General features: G+C 40.4%; 1 protein-coding gene across 1 annotated transcript; it reads left to right on the forward strand.

Annotated features, from left to right (window-relative positions):
• Positions 1–8,945: 8,945 nt before the first annotated feature.
• On the forward strand, positions 8,946–10,732 carry LOC109217730 (lysM domain receptor-like kinase 3). Its single transcript, XM_019381998.1, has one exon. It carries the CDS (start codon positions 9,244–9,246, stop codon positions 10,555–10,557), a length of 1,314 nt encoding a protein of 437 aa, XP_019237543.1. The 5' UTR covers positions 8,946–9,243; the 3' UTR covers positions 10,558–10,732.
• The last annotated feature ends 4,026 nt before the right edge of the window (positions 10,733–14,758 follow it).

Genomic DNA, 14,758 nt, shown 5'->3' on the forward strand with positions numbered 1-14,758 from the left:
CTACTGATCAGAATAATGCCCACGGTAACCACTATCACCTGGGGCACCTTGAGAAACCTGGAGGGCTGACTGGAAAGGCCTGGAAGGCTGACCCCTATCATAAGAATCCCTGTCTCCAGATGAGGCACCACTGAAACGACCTGAGTGACGGGGTCTCTTGTCTGCTCTATGGCTACCCCCCTGTGCTAGAACCATCTCAACTCGGCGGGCCACATTGGCCGCCTCCTGAAAGCTGATCTCACTACCAGTCTCCCTAGCCATCTGGAGACGAATCGGCTGAATCAAACCATCAATAAATCTCCTCACCCTCTCCCTCTCAGTGGGGAGTATGACAAGAGCATGGCGAGCTAGATCGATAAACCGGGTCTCATACTGGGTGACTGTCATAGATCCCTGCTGGAGACGCTCGAACTGCCTACGAAGAGCCTCTCGCTGAGTAACTGGGAGAAACTTCTCCAAAAACAACTCTGTAAAGTGATCCCATGTCAATGCTGGCGACCCCGCTGGTCTGGCTAAACAGAAATCCCTCCACCAAGTCTTGGCGTATCCTGCTAGACGAAAAGTGGCGAAGTCGACCCCATTGGTCTCCACAATACCCATAGTCCGAAGAACCTCATGGCAGCTATACAAGAAATCCTGTAGGTCCTCTGAAGAAGCACCGCTGAATGTGGTGGTGAAGAGCTTGGTGAACCTATCTAGTCTCCACAAAGCATCTGCGGACATAGCCGCTCCATCGCCGGTTTGAGTCACAATACCCGGCTGAGCTGCCACAGCTGGCTGAACCACTGGAACCTGTGCTTGGGGAGCTCCTGCTCCGGAGTACGTGTAGCAGGAGTCTGAACTCCTCCTCCAGCCTGAGAAGTGGCTGGTGCTACTGGAAGCAAACCCGCTCTAGTGACGCTCTCCACAAAGCCTACCAATCTGACCAAAGCGTCCGGAAGAACTGGGGTGGCTATAAACCCCTCTGGGACCTGAGCTGGGCCCACTGGCGCTCCTGGGACTGGGGCCGAAACCTCCTCGTCAAAACCGACCTGGGGCTCCGCCGCTGGTGCTGCTGCTCGGGGCTGAGCTCTACCCCTACCTCGTCCTCTAGCACGGCCTCGTCCTCTGCCCCTAGAGGGAGCTGCCTGGGGCTCGGACTGCTGGTCTGAAGATGAGGAAGCGCGTGTTCTCGCCATTCTGCGAGGAAACAGAGTAGAAGTTCAATTAGGATCGAGAAACCAAACCGCACAATAAGAAAGAACAAATGAGAGATTTTTCCTAACTTGGCAGCCTCTGGGGGATAAGTACAGACGTCTCCGTACCGATCCCTCAGACTCTACTAAGCTTGTCCGTGAGTTGTGAGACCTATGTAACCTAGAGCTCTGATACCAACTTGTCACGACCCGGATTTTCCACCCTCGAGGGTCGTGATGGCGCCTACTAATAGGAGCTAGACAAGCCAACTTAATTAACAAATTCATTAAACACATGTTCCTTTTTAACAATTAACGGCAGTAAATAGAGGTGACAAAATTAAAAATCATAAGCGGAAGACTTAAATGTAGATAGATGATCGATAATACAGAAGTTCCAACACATATACCTCTACCCCGGGACTGGAGTCACATACTCACGAACATCTGAGGAGAACTACATACAAAGTCTGAAAGAAACATAATCTGTTTATCTCGGGTACAATGAGATGACAGCCAAATGTAAAGATAGAAGGGAGACGCCGGGCCTGCGGATACCTGCAAGCTACCTCGGGTCTCTCTGGACTGAAGGTTCGCCCCCGTGCTAATGCTGCTGCTGCTGCTCAATACCTGGACCTGTGCAAAAATGCACAGAGTGTAGCATCAGCACAACCGACCCCATGTGCTGGTAAGTGCCTAGCCTAACCCTGGCGAAGTAGTGACGAGGCTAGACTGGACCTCACATAAACCTGTGCAATTATAAATATACAGCAGAAATCGAAGTACAAGGCAACTAACAGTATGGGAGGGGAAACATGCTGTGGGGAGTTAACAATATTAACAGTAAATCCAAAGTAATCAATCTAGGTGAAATTTAAAATTTAAGGCGAACAAGAAACTAATACCCACACTAAACACATTTGCAACAATAACTGTTGCAGCGCGCAACCCGACCCTAATACATTTCAACACTGTTGCGGCGTGCAACCCGATCCACAATTATCACTGTTGCAGCGTGCAACCCGATCCACAATTATCACTGTTGCGGCGTGCAACCCGATCCACAATTATCACTGTTGCGGCGTGCAACCCGATCCACAATGTCTACCTCTCAACCTTGCCCAAGCAACAGTCACAAACAAAAGGCACGGAGTGAACAAGTATTTGGAAGGAAATCCCAACAAGGGTACACAAACAACCAATAACAACCATGCAAGAGTAAATCGTTGTTTCTCTTTTTCTTTCATTTTCATATTCATGGACTGCAAATTAGTTGCTCCCCTGCCTCTAGTTGTTGCTCTACCAGAGCTATTACTTATTTATCTCTGTTTCTATTCCTCTTTCCGGCACCGGCGGAGAAACCCGAAAAATTTTCCGGGATTGATTTCAAGCGCTGGCAGCAAAAGATGTTCTTCTATCTGACTACTCTAAGTCTCCAGAAGTTCATCAAGGAAGATGTTCCTGTGCTGTCCGATGAAACTCCAGAAACTGAACGCTTTCTCGTAATTGAGGCATGGAAGCATTCAGATTTTTTGTGCAAGAATTATATTCTAAGCGGGCTGGAGGATGGTTTGTATAACGTCTACAGTGGCGTGGAAACGTCAAAGGAACTGTGGACTGCGCTTGAAAAGAAATACAAAACCGAAGATGCCGGGTTGAAAAAGTTTGTTGCTGCAAAGTTTTTGGACTACAAAATGGTAGATAGCAAGTCTGTTATTACCCAAGTCCAGGAATTGCAAGTGATTATTCACGATCTCCTTGCTGAAGGTATAACTCAAATTAATATTGATGTTGAAAGTAGTAATCTTGGTATTTTTACTAATAGAAATTTTATTGAAGGTCTTGTTATCAATGAAGCATTTCAAGTAGCAGCGATGATTGAGAAGTTGCCTCCTTTGTGGAAGGACTTCAAAAACTACTTGAAACACAAATGCAAGGAGATGTCCCTTGAAGATCTCATTGTTCGGTTGAGAATCGAAGAGGACAACAAAGCTGCTGAAAAGAGAGGCCGTGGAAACTCAACAATAATGGGAGCAAATATTGTTGAAGAGAATAAAAAGAGGAAGAAGGCTTCTGGACCGAAATACAACCCAAGCAATAAGCAGTTCAGTGGAAACTGCTACAACTGTGGAAAAACTGGACACAAATCTACGGAGTGTCGTGCTCCAAAGAAAGACAAGAAGAAGGGTCAAGCAAACATGGTTGAAAAGCGTGATGATGTTGATGATTTATGTGCCATGCTTTCCGAATGCAACTTGGTGGGAAATCCTAAAGAGTGGTAGATTGATTCTGGAGCCACTCGCCATGTTTGTGCTGTTAGAGAAGCTTTTGCTTCTTATGCTCCTGTTGGACCCGATGAGACGATTTCTATGGGAAATGCTTCAAAGGCGAAGATTGAAGGATGTGGGAAGATATTTCTCAAGATGACTTCCGGCAAAGTGGTGACTTTGAACAACGTCCTTCATGTTCCCGAGATTAGGAAGAATTTAGTCTCTACTGGACTTCTTGTTAAGAATGGGTTTAAATGTGTTTTTGTTTCCGATAAGGTTGTAATAAGTAAGAATGAGATGTTTGTAGGAAAAGGTTACCTCACTGAGGGCCTTTTCAAGCTGAATGTAATGGTTGTTGAAAATAATAATAAAATTTCAGCTTCGTCTTACTTACTTGAGTCAAATGAATTATGGCATATACGTTTGGGTCATGTCAATTATAAAACCTTACGGAAAATGATTAATTTGGAAGTATTGCCCAAGTTTGAATGTGACAAATCAAAATGTCAAGTATGTGTGGAATCTAAGTATGTTAAACATCCTTATAAGTCGGTTGAAAGGAATTCAAATCCTTTAGACTTAATTCACACAGATATTTGTGACATGAAGTCATTACCATCTCGCGGTGGAAAAAAAATATTTCATAACTTTTATTGACGATAGTACTCGATATTGCTATGTTTACTTACTTAATAGTAAAGATGAAGCAATAGACGCATTCAAGCAATACAAAAATGAAGTTGAAACGCAACTTAATAAGAAAATCAAAATGATAAGAAGTGATAGAGGTGGTGAATATGAATCTCCTTTTGAACAAATATGTTTAGAATATGGAATTATTCATCAAACAACGGCCCCTTACACGCCCCAATCCAATGGGATTGCAGAAAGAAAGAATCGTTCATTAAAGGAGATGATGAACGCATTATTGATAAGTTCTGGTTTGCCACAGAACTTGTGGGGGGAAGCCATTCTTACGGCTAGCCGAATACTAAATCGAGTACCCCATAGCAAAACACAATCCATTCCATATGAAAAATGGAAAGGAAGGAAGCCCAACTTGAATTATTTTAAAGTGTGGGGGTGTTTGGCAAAAGTGCAAGTTCCTAAACCCAAAAGGGTAAAATTAGGACCGAAAACCGTTGATTGTGTTTTCATAGGATATGCGACTAATAGTAAAGCATATCGATTTCTGGTTCATAAATCAGAAAATCCCGACATTCATAATAATACGGTTATAGAATCAGATAATGCTGAGTTCTTTGAAAATATATATCCGTATAAAAAGGAATGTGAGTCGATTGGTGAAGGATCTAAACGACCTCGGGAAGAAACAAAAGAAAGTACACTTAACCAAGAGGATCCAAGACGTAGTAAACGTCAAAGAACGTCTACTTCATTTGGACCAGATTTTGTGACTTTCTTATTGGAAAATGAGCCTCAAACATTTAAAGAAGCTATGTCTTCTTCGGAATCATTGTTATGGAAAGAGGCGGTCAATAGTGAAATAAAATCCATACTGAACAACCATACATGGGAATTGGTTAATCTTCCTCCTGGAAATAAACCGTTGGGTTCTAAATGGATCTTTAAGAGGAAAATGAAAGATGATGGCACTATTGACAAGTATAAGGCAAGACTTGTGGTCAAAGGGTATAGACAACGAGAAGGTCTTGACTATTTTGATACATACTCTCCAGTTACAAGAATTACATCCATACGAACGTTAGTAGCGTTAGCTGCAGTTTATGGTCTTGAAATTCATCAAATGGATGTTAAGACGGCCTTCTTAAATGGAGAGTTGGAGGAAGAAATCTACATGGAACAACCTGAAGGGTTTGTGGTTCCAGGTAAAGAAAAGAAGGTCTGTAGACTTGTTAAGTCCCTTTACGGATTAAAACAAGCACCCAAACAATGGCATGCTAAATTTGACCAAACAATGTTGTCAAATGGATTTAAGATAAATGAATGTGATAAATGTGTGTACATTAAAAATGTTCCAAATCACATAGTCATTGTTTGCTTATATGTGGATGATATGCTCATAATGAGTAATGACATTGCCAACATAAATGCTACTAAGCGTATGCTAACTAGCAAGTTTGATATGAAAGACTTGGGAGTTGCTGATTTAATTCTGGGAATTAAGATCCATAAGACTTCTCAAGGTCTACGATTGTCACAATCTCATTATATTAAGACAGTACTTGAAAAATTCAAGCACTTGGGCTTTAAAGTTGCAAAGACTCCAATTGATGTGAATCTTGCATTAGCAAAGAACAAAGGCCAGAGCATATCACAATTGGATTATGCTCGTGTGTTGGGTTGCTTAATGTACATCATGAATTGTACACGACCAGATATAGCTTGTGCTATAAGTAAATTGAGTCGATATACGAGAAATCCAGGCCAATCTCATTGGATGGCCATGAAACGAGTTTTGGGGTATTTAGTACATACCCAGGACTTTGCTTTGCACTACAATAAATATCCTGCGGTCATTGAGGGATACTGTGATGCAAATTGGATCACCGGATCAACTGATTCCAAGTCCACAAGTGGATATGTATTCACTATTGGTGGAGGAGCGGTATCTTGGAAGTCATCCAAACAAACTTGTATTGCCCGCTCTACAATGGAGGCTGAGTTCATAGCCTTGGATAAAGCCGGTGAAGAAGCTGAATGGCTCCGAAATTTCTTGGAAGATATTCCATTTTGGCCCAAACCGTTGGCACCAATATACATACATTGTGATAGTCAAACGGCAATTGGAAGGGCTGGGAGCGTTATGTATAACGGTAAGTCTCGCCATATACGACGAAGACATAAAACCGTTAGACAATTACTCTCTAGAGGAATTATCACGATTGACTATGTAAAGTCAAGTGATAATGTGTCGGATCCACTTACAAAAGGCCTAACTAGAGAGGTAGTTGAGAAGTCATCAAGGGGAATGGGACTGTGGCCGAGAACAAGTCATAGTGGCGGTAACTCTACCTAGAAGACTGGAGATCCCAAGATCTAGGTTCAAGGAGATCAAACAAAGTCATTTATTACGGTTCAACATTGTCAACTAAACTTTTGGTCCATTCTCGTGATGAGACAATGTTCAGTACCAAGGATAAAGCATTAAGGCTTTTTAATGATTTCTAAATTTGATACGGGGTATATCAAATAGTGTATCTACGGGATGACACGTTTAGGAATCACCTATGTAAGTGTGAAGTGTTAGCCGCTTCAAGGAGAACATTGTAAGGCCAGTTCTCTACGCACTTATGAAACCAGGCGGTGTTCATGGCTGAAAAGAACACAACAATGAGAACCAAAGACGGTTAAGGGTTGGTTGGGTGACTTGTGGTTGTCTAGGTATACACTAAAGTTCGACGGTTCAAAGATATCAAATCTACAGATTGATCGAGTATATCCGACATAAGTTCACTACGGAAAGTTCAAAGGGAAACCTACTTATCCAGATGCAATTAATCCTTACTTGCGAATCACACAGTTTTTCATGCATACTTCCGTGATATAGCCATTCCCCATTCATGTGGGGGATTGTTGGGTTTTGAATGTGTTTAATTAATATATTAAATACTTAAAAGAGGGTGAATGGGAAATGGAGGGAAATAAAATTTTTGAGTGAAATTTTAAGTTTCCCCCCTTGGCAAATGGGCATTGTCCCATATTGGAAGAGGAAGAGGTTTTTTATGGGTATATAAGCAATTGCTCTTCTTCTAGCTCTTAAAGAGTTGAGAAGAAGGCAAGCCTCGCGCCGTCGTCGTCGTCGCTCGCTCGGCTCGGCTTCGGCTTCGGCTACGGCTACGGCTTCGGCTTCGGCTTCGGATTCGGATTCGGATTCGGATTTGGTCAAATGATCGATTGATTGATTAACTTTTTGGACCAAATTTATTTGTTAATAGTAAAATATTAACAGAAATGTTATTAAATATTTGTTTTAATAACAAAATATTAATATTAAATATTAATATTAAATCCAATACGTTTTTCTGTTTTGGTAACAGAAAAGTAACTACCCTCTTCAATTTTCCCTCTTTATTTTCCCTCTTTATTATTGAGTAAATGGCCATTTATGTAATGGCATTTATGCTGTGGGCGTTTTGCATAAACAGCCATTCTGAAGAGTTGCACCTCTTCAGATTTCAGCCTAACTTTGGCTATAAATACAACACTATTCTGCTCAGAATTTCACTACGATTTTCTGAGTTTCTTCTCCTTCTTCTGCATACTTTTAGCATCAAACAAAGCAAAAAGTAAGTGTGATTTGCTACCGAACTTTGTGTTCGCTGAAACACTGGGGTTTGAAGTACCACTACACCAGTGTGTAATTCGTTCTATCCTGGGAGAAAATAATCCATAACCTTGGGTACTAGGAGGGGATTAAATTCCTTAAGGAAACACTGTGAATTCAGTGGGCTCGAATTGGTTTTATGTCATTTCTGTTTATGTTCATTTCTGTTTATACTCATTTATATTTCCAGAATTATTTTACAAATACAGTCTACTAACATAATTGTGTCACTCAATTGGCACTTCCTGTTTGTTCTATTGTTTTCATGCCCATCTCATCGTCCAGTTTGTTGTTCCATTCACATGGATTAGTGAAAACCCATTTTTTTCATGACCTGTTGACCAATCATAAGGACTCTCATATCACTATGGTTGACTTTTGGTTGAATGCTAAAAAAGAGACTGAGAAAAATCTGATACTTTGGAAACGGGGGGTAATCCACTCCAAAATGATGAGTACAAACTACAAAGGAAAAGTCTCCAACTTACTTCGCCCATTGTTTACTCAATATTTTGACATAAAAGCTACATAAGTTGTACTTATTAGAATTTACATATTCAAAATTCTAATTTTTTTTTATAGTAGAGAGTATTTTAAAAATGCTTAAAAAGACGATAATCAAATAAATTAGACTCACCCTTTGGGATTGCCCAGTTGGTTGGAATCCCACCTCAATGCCTATGGGTTGAGCCTGTCGCAGAGGGCTTGCCTAGTGCGGTTTACATCCCCTGTATAGTTGCAGCTATTACACAGGGGAGATTTACAGCGCACAAAGTGCTCACCACAGAATGTTCACCCGAAGGACAGAGGTTGTGGCAGAGATTGTAACGGTTGTGGGTTTCCCCTCTTACCAAAAAAAAAAAATTAGACTCCCAAATAGTGATGTGTTTCATACAATGGAACAAGTTATCTAAAGGATTATTTCTTCCCATGTACTTACTTACATTTTGGTGGATAGAGTTACCCTATACTTGGACTAGTATAAGCTAGTTGATATTTGATAGAATATTCAAGGCGCTCACAAGTTGGTCGAGACATCACTTTTATAAAAATAAGTAAATAAATAAATAATAGGATGACAAGTTAAAAAAAATATGTTACCTTAAAAGATATTTTTGATGGAAGTGTTATAGTTTTGCAAAAAAAATAAATAAATAAATAAATAAAAGCCAATAGTCGGTTTTTCTTCGGATTTTGTGAGACTTCTGTCTCACTCACCTCAGAAACCCAATCCAAGAAAGTGATGCCGCTAATAGAAAAAACTCACCAACGTAGCATCTTCCCAGTTAGCCATTTCAACATAAGACCAATACTCAACAGCGCACACCAAAAAAAACCAAACTTTACCAATTACTGCTATACTCCAACAGCTCACGGCTTCCCCCACCGCCTTCATATGCCAATCATAACAATAATTACATCTCAATTTCATATGTGAATTTTCATATGAGTTCAATTCTTAAGAGCTTACCTTTGCTTTTCGTTCTCCATGTGTAAATCCAAGAAGAAATTAAGCAAAGAAGTGATGGAACCAAAGCAGAAACCAAGAAGATCTTCCTCTTCATCAACCAAAAAGTTATCATCTTTCACTGATCAATCATCATCTTCTACAAGCCAGAATTTGATATCCCCAAATGGGTCTACTACAAGTTTCATCATCAACAATTTCAACAACAATAAAAACTCTCAATCATGGGCTTCATCGTCAAAATCAAGTCGCCATTCTTTATCAAGTCTTAAAGGAGCATTATTATTTCCCGAACAAACTCATATCTACAACTTCTCAGAAATTCGTTCCGCTACCCAGAACTTTTTAAAAGATCCACTTTCGTCCTCGTCTACTTCCACGTCCTGGCGCTGCCTCCTCCGTGATCAAAACGTCGTCGTAATACAGCGAAAATTCCGCCGGAAAATGGAAACCGATGAGGTAATTGAACATGTGGCAATGATTTGTAGAAGCCATCATTCTAGCTTAATCCCGCTTAAAGGAGCTTCGGTATCTGGTAATTATATTTATTTGGTATATGAATATATTCAAGGAGTTAATTTATCAGAAGCTTTACGAAACCCTAGAAACCCTAATTTTACAGTTCTTTCGAATTGGATATCGAGGATTCAAATTGCTTCTGATATTGCTCATGGTTTAGATTACATTCATCATTCTACTGGGTTAGGTTTAGGGTTTGTGCACAATCACATTAAAAGCACGAGTATTATAATTACTGAGCCCTCGTTGCATGCGAAAATCTGTCATTTTGGTACGGCGGAGCTTTGCGGGGAGACCCGGAATGAAATCAAAGATCCGAATAGTGAAGTCGGGACGAAGAAAGCGTCCGAATTGAAGAAATGTGGAAGTAAGGGCTTGAAATTTGAGGGGACGAGAGGGTATATGGCGCCGGAGTTTCAGTGGACGGGTATGGCAACGGTGAAGAGTGACGTGTACGCTTTTGGTGTGGTGGTTTTGGAGTTGATTTCGGGGAAAGAGGCGGTGAAATACGAGGTTGATGAGGAGAGCGGTGGGTATACTAGGGTTTCGGTGATCGAGACGGCGGCGGAAGCGGCGGGGAACGGCGGTACAGGCTTGAGGGGGTGGGTGGATAGGCGGTTGAAGGATTCGTACCCGGTGGATGTGGCGGAGAAATTGGTGCATCTTGGGTTGGATTGTGTGGAGACTAACCCGAATAACAGACCGGATATGGGTCGGGTTGCGGGTCGAATTTCGCAGATGTATTTGGAGTCACAGACTTGGGCTGAGAAGTTTGCTCCGCTTACTGACTTTACTGTTTCCTTGGGGCCTCGTTGAATAATTTTACTTTTTTACTATTGTTTATTCTTCTTTTTTTCATTTTTTAGTCTGGTATCTTATACATTGACTATACCTCGAATTGTAAATGAAACATAGAATTTTTTTGGAAGAATGATAAGAAAATACACATGACTTCACACCATAACAAAAAATGGCCGATGTTTTTAAGTTTTATCCAATCTAGCCCATATTGTACATATTTTGAAAGCACTAGCAAATTCAAAACTTGTGTTCTTACAACCATTGATTCTAAAAGCTATGGAGTTAAATATGTGTTCTCACAACCATTGCTTTCACTCTCTCTACTTCTTACATCTTTTACATATGCTTCAAAGGGTTGTCCGCCAGTGTTGCTTCTCTGTGTCACCTGGTTGCAATCTAAGAAAATTGAAGAGTAGAAGTCCACCATTGAAGGTCATTCAAAGCTTTGCTTTCAAACATAGAATTTTTTGAGTTTATTAGTGTAACAAATGCTACAATCTCAAAGTATATTGATAAGAACTAAAGATCTATTACAATTACTAGTAGCCGAACCAACACTCAAATTTTAGGCTAATAATGGAAATACTGAAATTAAGAATATAGAAGAAGATACACAAATAGATGAAGAGAGATGAGAAGCTTAGACTCAGAGAGGAGAGGAGAGGAACAGACTTTTGTTCAACAATTTGCATACCCCCAAAATAATCGACCAGTCCCCTTTTTAATAGAAGTGCCTTTTGCGTCAAATACTCAACCTGGATCCCAAATTAACCTGGCCCTGTTACTTGTTCTGGGCCCAAAAGCTCTTCTCAGCCCAATAATTACTTGTGTGACATTGGGTTGTGGTTGGTTCATAACAATACCCCTGTCCTCAACAAGAACCTTGTCGTCAAGGCTCTAGTTAAGAATGGTGCTAATCGCAAGCTCCCAACCCATTATCTCAAAACCAAGGCATGCTTTGTGACTTGACCAAATTATGTGATCTAATGTGCCCGTTATGAGCCAATCAAAACTTTGGTCATTGTGGCTCTGAGTACATAGTAACAGATATATTAACTTGACCTGCTCTGTATATTCATATGACCTTGCTTGCCATCTTTTTGAATCAATTAGCAGCAACTTAAATGAGAAAACCAATGCAAACATTCCAGTAGCATACCTCCACAAAATCATGAACTCAGTAAAATGAAAATTGTTCGATGTGTTGGCAACGTTGACTTCACGTTGGACAGGGTTGTGATGATAAAAATCTTGTGTTTCCGCCGAAAGCTCCATAGGCCACAACAACACTGGAAAGAATAGTAGAATAGAGACTGTTATCCTAATATCGGTGAAATGAATGAGCTCCACAGCAGCTTCATAGTTTGGACCATACACAATCACGCTCCAACTTAACATAGGGAGAACAAACGTTTGAGGGAAGTTGAGATGTAGTGCATCTCCTGCCTTGCAATAGCCCCTCTTCAAATATTTACATTTAGTGAAATCATCATACTTGCCATCTTGAAAATATGATTTTCCTCCCCATTGGACATTGTCGTGCTTAGGCAGTTGTAAAGTACCCTTTAGTCTTTGACAAGGGGAAAACCATGTATCTACAATCACCTTAGGAATTGATGCAATCCTTCTGGAGATATCAACTAAATAAAAAGTAGGACTTGCATAATATGCAGTAGCAGTAATCCATCCAAACTGATGAAATACACATAACACTTCCACTACAAGAGAACGGGCATATTCCTATTAAAATAATTCAAGCATCTTAGCCATGGAGAGTATTTGAAGGACTTCTTTGTACTTTATAATTGCAGCAACTTCAACAGAGTCGTTGGAATTCTTCCCCTTAGGAGAAGTTGGTATGAAAAATAGGCGCAAAAGTTGTATTATAAATGTGTCATCCTTGTCTTCTTGGTCACCCCTTTGAAGGAGACATAGCAATACCTGCCTGATAGTGGCAACATTGAACAAAGAATCCAAAGTGACATGAGCATAGCAAACAATCTCTTCCCTTGGTCTGCGCGTAACGGGCTTGAATAAGCAGAAAACAAGCTGAAATAAGAGCAAGAATAAGAGCAACACATGATGCTGACGTTCCATCACTATAAACCCAATCACCCCACAGTGTAACTATTGGAGCACAAGTAGAAAGAACACTACTATCTGTAAACATATTCAGGTCGACACCAAAGGCTACAGGGCTATCATGTATTCCAAGATCAAATGGAAGATTTGGAAAGGTGAGATAAACGACGAAATCTGTCGAGGAAGAAGTATAGAGTTGCGGATTCTCCCTCCCCATAGAATTGTTGTTTGGCAAAAGGCTTTCAAAAGGCTTTGTGATAATATAGCACACAAAATAAGTAAGAGTACACAACGTCGTCCATTTGTTTTGCCTTTGCGCATCTATCAATTGGGTTTGAGGTGGCTAGAAGATTCTTCGGAATCCAGAAATTCTCCATATGCTCTGTGAAAACCAGTGCACCACCAGTCCATGGATCGCGGTCCCCAATACGAAAGTTCCAGTAACTTGTTCAACTAGGGGTACGACAGACTCTACGCCACCACAAGGAAATGGATAAGCAAGTCTAAACGCACCAGAAGGTGAGACCACCAACTCGCTGCTATCGATAGAAAGCAGACATGATTCCAAAATAACATCACCAAGCAAAGAAAGTTTGTTGTCCATCAAAATTGTCTTCTTAGTACCATAAGGTAAAGTAGCATAGCCATTTATTAATATGCAACGCAAAACTACAAGTCGAAAATCAGATAGTGATGGTTGCTTAATGATTAACGCGAACTCTTCATCCCACGCTGGTTTTCCATAACCAACAAACCAAATTTTGTCAAGAACATACCGCTCGATCTTTGAGACCTCATTAGCCATCATGACCTTCTTATCGAAAAATTTCCACAAACATGGATTCCTGTAAATGGAAAGCGATATGACATTTCCAAATGGATGTGTGATTTCAGCAGGGCTCACAATCTCTTTCGGCACTAAATCCTCTCTACTAGTAAAAGGTACCAGAAAATTGGTTGCCACAGCAGTTGAAGAGACATAGTTCTTGTCAATGGTTCGTTTGGGATTTCCATCGAGCACCTTGTCTACCTTTGAGTCACCATCTTCCAAGTCAGATTCAACAGCGAGTGCCGTGGAGCCGCATTTATGTGGCATTTTGTTGAACACCTACCCTTTCATAATGGTAGAAGGTTCATGTACCATATCCGCCACCTCTACAGATTTCACCTGCCTAATGTGACGTGCTTCTATGTCTTCAAGAGTTTGAATCTTAGTATCACTGGCACTAATCAATGCCAAGGCAACTACATGTTCATACTTTTCTGGTAATTCAACAAACACATTGTCCGCCTGTGAGGAATAAGCTAGACTCTGGACCAGATTTGTGGTGAGTTGTTGTCGAAAATGCTGAGAAAATTTTGCCTTGAAATGTTTCCAAGTGAAAAATTGATTGTTCCGAAACAACCAATTGAACGAAGTAAGAGCTTCACCATCAAGGTAAAAAGAAGGAAGGGGTAACCAATCCTTCTCGGCAAAGCCAAGGTAAGTGAAGTACTGCTCCGCCCGAAAAAGCCAGCTCTCTGGATTGCTGCTGCCACTGAATCGATCCAATACCGCCATTGGGGTCTGTGAGCACGTGATTTTTGCCACGTTTAAGTTACTCCTACAAAATTCCTTATAATTAGGATTTTTCTTTATTATTTGAATTTTTAGGAATTAAATTGCATGATTCTGTGTCTTGTTTGTATTTTTGTGTGCATTTTACTTGATATAATTCCAAAAATACAAAATAGTAGGCATTTTAATATTACAAAAAAAACAAAAAAAAAAGAAAATAACAAAATGGTTATTCGCATTTTTAGAATTTGTCTTAAGTTTTCTTTTAAATTAGAAACTAGTTAATTTTGGAATTTTAATGAATATAATTTTAGAAGTCTAGGAATTTAATAAAAATCAGGAAAATATAAATAAAAAATAAAAAGAGGAAAAGAAAAGAAAATAATTGGAAAAAAAAACTAAAAGAGAAGCATGGCCTTAGTAAATTGCCCAAATTTTGGGCCAAATGTATTAGCCCAAACGATTCCCTTCCCAAACCAGCGGTCCAGGCCCGAATTCATACCCAATCTGGCCTGCCCCCTCCCCCTCTTTTAAGTGAAACGGCGTCATTTCGCCTAGAGCCAATCTCAGCCCTTG

The sequence above is a fragment of the Nicotiana attenuata genome, unplaced genomic scaffold (assembly GCF_001879085.1).
Source record: "Nicotiana attenuata strain UT unplaced genomic scaffold, NIATTr2, whole genome shotgun sequence".
Classification (NCBI taxonomy): domain Eukaryota; kingdom Viridiplantae; phylum Streptophyta; class Magnoliopsida; order Solanales; family Solanaceae; genus Nicotiana; species Nicotiana attenuata.